The 6,000-nt window shown below is 49.0% G+C and overlaps 1 protein-coding gene across 2 annotated transcripts in view; it reads left to right on the top strand.

Annotated features, from left to right (window-relative positions):
• Window positions 3,909–6,000, top strand: part of UBP1 (upstream binding protein 1 (LBP-1a)) — a 72,428-nt gene continuing 70,336 nt past the window's right edge. For both annotated transcript variants that reach the window (XM_021071558.1, XM_003132094.6), the window contains exon 1: window positions 3,909–4,544. In XM_021071558.1, the coding sequence (XP_020927217.1) occupies window positions 4,432–4,544 (113 nt within the window). In that variant the 5' untranslated portion in view covers window positions 3,909–4,431. The remainder of the gene's footprint in view (window positions 4,545–6,000) is intronic.

Here is a 6,000-nt window from a genome sequence, read left to right as displayed (position 1 = left end):
TGGATGAGCAATGAGAGCCTGCTGTATAGCAGAGGGAACTTTATCTAATCACTTGTGATGGAACATGATGGAGGATAATGTGAGAAGAAGAATGTATATATATGTGTGACTGGGTCGTTTTGCTGTACAGCAGAAATTGACAGAACACTGTAAACCAATTATAATGCTAAAAATAAAAATCATTAAAAAAATGACCATACCAACCATGTATAGATGAAGAATACAGGAGAACTGGAATGCTCTCATACTGTCCATGGTCTTTTAAATATTTAGGTTTATAAATATTTATAATGTCTTAATATCTTTTGATTTTTTCAAATTTTAGGGACTGTCTTTCCTCATTTATTTTTCCATATAAATCTTAGAATCACTTTGTCCAGTTAAAAAATTCTGTTAGTGGGAGTTCCCATCATGGCTCAGGGAAATGAATCACACTAGTATCCGTGAGGATATGGGTTTGATCCCTGTCCTCCCTCAGTGGGTTAAGGATCCAGCATTGCCATGAGCTGTGGTGCAGGTTGCAGATGCGGCTCAGATCTGGCATTTCTGTGGCCGTGGCTTAGGCCAGTGGCTGCAGCTCTGATTAGACCCCTAGCCTGGGAACCTCCATATGCTGTGGGTGCGGCCCTAAAAAAAAAAAAATCTGTTAGTATTTTTATTGGAATCATATTAAATTTATTGGTTAGCTTAAGGAGAACTACCACTACAATACTGGATGTAGTATTTTTAATTTTTTTTTTTTAGCGCAACATGTGGAGGTTCCCAGGCTAAGGGTACAATCAGAGCTACAGCTGATAGCCTATGCCACAGTCACAGACAGCAACGCCAGATCTGAGCCACGTCTGTGACCTACACCACAGCTCATGGCAACACCGGATCCTTAGTCCACTGAGCAAGGCCAGAGATCAAACTCACATCCTTGTGGATACTGCTCATTTCCAATGTGCCATAGCAGAACCCCCTTGATGTAGTAATTTTTAAAATTTTCAATATACCTTTGGTTTGAGAATCTAAAAATTTTGCTCACATTGTTCTTCACACTATGTTAAGTGTAAATTTTTATCTTTTAAAATTTTATTGTAAATTGGTCCTTTCCTTCTATTGTATTTTCAAACATGTTTGAAAAGAAAAAAAAGGAGAGAAATGAAAGGCACATGGTAGTCACACTAGTCCATAGAAATTCTGAAATCTAACTACACAAATATTGCCGGTTACTTGATTAGGCCTGCAAACTTCCTGGGAGGTCTTCAGACTCCTGCACAACTACAGACAGGAGGAAGCTGAGAGAACATGGGCTACTTTTTATAGTACTGGAAGGATAACTCGAAGGTGGAGCTAAGAGCCCAGTGGATGGAGGAAAGAGCCACTAAAACTCTTTATTTTTGGCCATGCCTGCCTGCATGCCTAAGTTCCTGAGCCAGGGATGAAACCCTTGCCACAGCAGTGACAATGCCAGGTCCTTAACCCCTGAGCCACAAGGGAACTTCCTATTTCACTCCTGTCTGAAGGGAAATGCCCATAGATGCACAGTTTCCCATGCTTCTCTCCTTCTCGAGTGTTATGAACATGCTCTTGGTAGGTACAGATCCCTTGTCTATTTTTTATTTTTTCTTTTGGCTGCACCCATGGCATATGGAATTTCCTGAGTCAGTGGTCAAACGGGCATCTCCACAGCAACCTGAGCTTCTGCAGTCGAATCCTTAACCCACTGTGCCACAGCAGGAACTCCAGAGTCCTTGTCTTTTTAATGCACAGACCTTCCTACCCAGAGGGACCCACTGGACTTACACTCAAGAAACTGCATCCAAGAGCTTCATCTACTCAAGGACCTCACAAGATTCTGGACATTAATGCTATGATGGAATGAAAATTTTACAGGGGTCTGGGGAAGGGATGAGTGTATACTGCATGTGGAAAGAATGTAAAACATTGTGTCCTGAGGGTGGATTCTGGAAGCTTTAAAACATGAGCCCCAAATTATTTAACTTTCTTCCCAATGTGATCCTGTGGCTGTTTGACTAATAGAATACAGTGTAGAATAAAGATGCTCTATCAGTTTCCAGAAAAGAAGTGTTAAAGAAAAAAAATTCAGTATGTTCCCAAGTGGTGCATTGGATTAGGCATCTGGTGATGCTGCAGCTGTGGCTCAGGTAGCATCTGCAGTGCAGGTTCTGTCCCTGCAACTTGCACATGCAGCCCCAAGCAGCCCAAAAAAAATTTTTCAACATTTGTTAAAGATGGTAAGGCACATGGAGTTCCCATCGTGGCACAGTGGTTAATGAGTCTGACTAGGAACCATAAGGTTGCAGGTTTGATCCCTGGCCTTGCTCAGTGGGTTAAGGATCCCGCCTTGCCATAAGCTGTGGTGTAGGTTGCAGAGGTGGTTGGGATACCAAGTTGCTGTGGCTCTGGTATAGGCCGGTGGCTACAGCTCGATTAGACTCCTAGCCTGGGAACCTCCATATGCCACAGGAGCCGCCCTAGAGAAGGCAAAAAGACAAAAAAAAAAAAAAAAAAAAAAAAAAAAAAGATGGTAAGGCACACTTTATTTAGGACCATTCCTACAGGTACAGAGAGCACTGCAGTGGGATTTGCAGTGGGGGAGACTGGACTCAATCCCAAATAAAGCATGGTAAAGGGAATAGGGAGGGCGTCAGCAGATGGAAAATTACTAAGAGAAACAACAGGGTAGTGGTGTTTTTTGTTAAACCCAAGTAACAAGATTTTTTTGTTGAAGGCAAGCCAGGATGATCAGACATCACCTGGGGGATGGTGAAGGCTAAGAACCTGATCAGATATGCAAATAGAGTGTACCTACACTTTCTTGCTAAAATTGAATTTTACAAAGTAAGGGCTCAGATAGGACTAGGAGAAGATCAAGAGCTTGACTAAAGTTTGGTCAAGCAAAGAATCTTTGTCCTAAAAACCCAGCAGCTTCTACTGCCCGTCTTTTGAGACACTTGATTTTGGAGCCCAGCTGCCACGCTATGAAGGAAGTCAAGACCTCGTGGAAAGGCCTGTGTAGGCTTTCCAACAGGCCCAAGTGGGGTCCCAGTCCACAGCCAGCATCCAATAAGCTTGAGTATCGAAGTCTTGACAAGACTTTAGCCTCAGCCACCTGACCGCACTCACAGGAGAGACCCTGGGTGAGAATCGCCTAAGCCCAGGGAACCCCAGAATCCTGAACAGCAACAACAGCACAACTGCCCACTGTTCCTGCTACTGAACGCCCGCTTTAACTAGCCTAACTGCTCAGGGCAATAAGCTGTTGAAGGAACTTTCCGGAGCCCTTTCTAGGGAGCATTGATTGGCTTGCTTTCAGGTCAGTCAAGACTTTTTGCCCAATAAGTCTCTTAGTTCCCAAGACAGGGTGTGAGTCTATTGGCTAAACTCACAACTGCTTTCTCCATCTATAGCGTGGGCAAAACCCCAGAAACTACCCACAAAGACCACACGGGATCAAAGCACCTTCACAAGTATGGAGGCTTCCTCCAGTTCAACTCAATGAACTCTTTCTTTTGACAGCAAATTTGGTCCTTGAGCCCGCCCAGGAGGAAGAAGAATTTGATTGGTTTTTTAGTACAGGGCAGAGACTCACGGGAGCCTAGACCAGGCACCTGCCATTATTGTTCAGTTCGCCTGTCAGTCAGCCCGCTTTTCTGGATGGGCGGAAACGGCCGGCCCTTTTGGCCCCGCCTCTTCCTGGGGGTGGTGTGCAGGGAGGCCGCCCGGCCGCGGGGGCTGGGAACCTGCGGCGTGGGCGGGGCCGTGCTGCGCGGCGCGACAGTTCCTCCACCGCTAAGCTCCGGGAGTGCCGCGAAATCCCCGGCGGTGCGGGGCGGGCCTGAGCCCCGGGCGAGCGCGGGGGCGGGGGCGCGGCCGGGGTGGGGCCGGAGGAGGCGGAAGCGGGGAGCGAGCTCCAGCCGGAGCCATAGCGAAGCCAGCATCTGGGCCGACGGAGCGGCGTCGGCGGGGTTGGCCGGGGCGGCGGGACGCTAGAGCCTGGGCGGGCGGGCCGAGGGTCGAGGCCGGGGGTCGGGTGACGGGCGGGCTGAGCTCCCGCCCCCGCGCGGTCCAGGGGAGGATGCGGCCAGGGGCCTCGGGGCGGGGCGGGCGGCGGCGTTGGCAGCGCTAGCGGCGCAGGGGGTGGGCGGCGGCGGCATGAGGCGCGGGGCCGGCGCCCGCGGGAGGGAGGCGCTGCCGGCGGCCCGGCCGCTCCCGCTGCAGCTGCTCGCCGGGCTCGCCGCTCCCTGCCCGCGGGGCCCCGGCTGCTCTTGTTCCGGACGCTGCCCGGGTCGCCGCTGGTGACCATTCGCCGCGCCGCCGGAGGCTTCACCCGCGCCCTCCCCCAGGACGCGCCCGCGGAGCTCCGGCCTCTTCGCCCCGCTTGCGGAGGCCGCGCTGCGCGCCGGGCGGCGGCGAGGCCGGAAGATGGCCTGGGTGCTCAAGATGGACGAGGTGATCGAGTCTGGGCTGGTGCACGACTTCGACGCCAGCCTCTCGGGCATCGGGCAGGAGCTGGGCGCCGGCGCCTACAGCATGAGGTACTCGTGCGCGGTCGGGCTAAGCCACTGTCTCCTTGGGAAAGGCCTTCACGACCCTGGGCCTCTGTCCGGCGCCATGGAGCACCGCGGGCCTCTGCCCTCCGCGGTGCCGGGGGACTGAGGGCGGCATTTTTGGTATAAAATACGCCCCGCGTTGGGGTGGCTTGAGTAGGGGGGAAGGGGCTTCCTTCCCTTGCAAGTGATTTACAAGCCACTTAGAGCTGGAATACGGTGCACGAAATGGTAGGATTTCTATTGGGAATACACTCTCCGAGGTTTTGCTGTCAGTTGCTACTCGGTTTTACATTGTAGTCTTCTCTGGTGGCAAGTTTAATCATTTGATATTCCAGTAGTAATTATATCGTTTGTGGAAGTAGCCACGGGGGAGAAGAGCACATTAATTTAGTTATGTTTTTTGATTGTCTCAAACTTGAAGTTTTTCATGGGGGGAACTACCCTCTTAGGCTGTTTTCTTTTGAAAAAGGCTTTAAGATGCAGTGATCGCACCACAAACGAGAGTTTGTTTAGTCTCTGCTGTTTGTACAGGGAGCCATTCATTTTGTTTAATTTTAAGAGTTGAAATAGATCAGAGCTTAGTCTCTTGCCTTTATCCTGAAGAATACGTTTTTTTCCTCTTCCTATCAGTTGGCAGCCCTGTATTTCTTATCTTTTAGCAACTTTATGAAATATAGTTTATATGCTATGCGTTCACCGATTAAAGTGTAAAATTCAGTGGTTTGACAGCTTTTCGTTAATGCGAATTTAGTGAGATTTTCCGAATACGTTCTTTAAAGTAGTGCCTGATGTCTTTGAAGTGCTGTCCACTTTCCCAGTAGCTTTTATACATCTCACTGCAGCTCTGGTCGAGAACAGGGAGCATGAAAGTCGTGAAGAAAAAAGACTTCTGGGTCAGAGCAGGCCTGGGATGATAGGAACTGCTCCCTGAAATAATTGAGTTTTTAAATCTTAAAGGGAAACTGAGCTTGAAAGGTGGAGATTTTCTTGGGGTGCGAAAGTGCATGAAGGAAAGCCTTAGGTCACTCCTTCTGACTTGATTGGGTCTGTGCTGATCTTTCTGAACTTGGCACTTCTCTCTGCACTTGTGCAGCTTGAGGGTTCTGGATGAGGTGGCTTATTTTTCTAGAACAACTGTCTCAGTTGTTGAGGAAATTGAGCTACTGAAAGTCATAGGGTCATCCCAGTTGGCAGCGCTAGAGGCACTGGTTTCCTAGTAAAAACACCTCTGGGCCCCTTGTGCTATGCTGCTCCTGAAAACCTTGAACTTGCAGTCAAGGCAGAAGTGAGGCACATTCAGTATTTCTTGATTATGGTAAATTGAAAGTTTGCTGCTGAAAACTTTGCTTGTTGAGGGTTATTTTGAACTTTTCCTTTTTTCCTGGAGTTCTGTTTGTTGCAATGATTCAGCCAACTAATGAACTTTTACGGTTTATTCTGT

Source organism: Sus scrofa, chromosome 13 (genome assembly GCF_000003025.6).
Source record: "Sus scrofa isolate TJ Tabasco breed Duroc chromosome 13, Sscrofa11.1, whole genome shotgun sequence".
In the NCBI taxonomy this organism is placed as follows: Eukaryota; Metazoa; Chordata; class Mammalia; order Artiodactyla; family Suidae; genus Sus; species Sus scrofa.
Note: the sequence above shows the minus strand (reverse complement) of the source record. Positions and strands in the feature narration are given on the sequence as shown.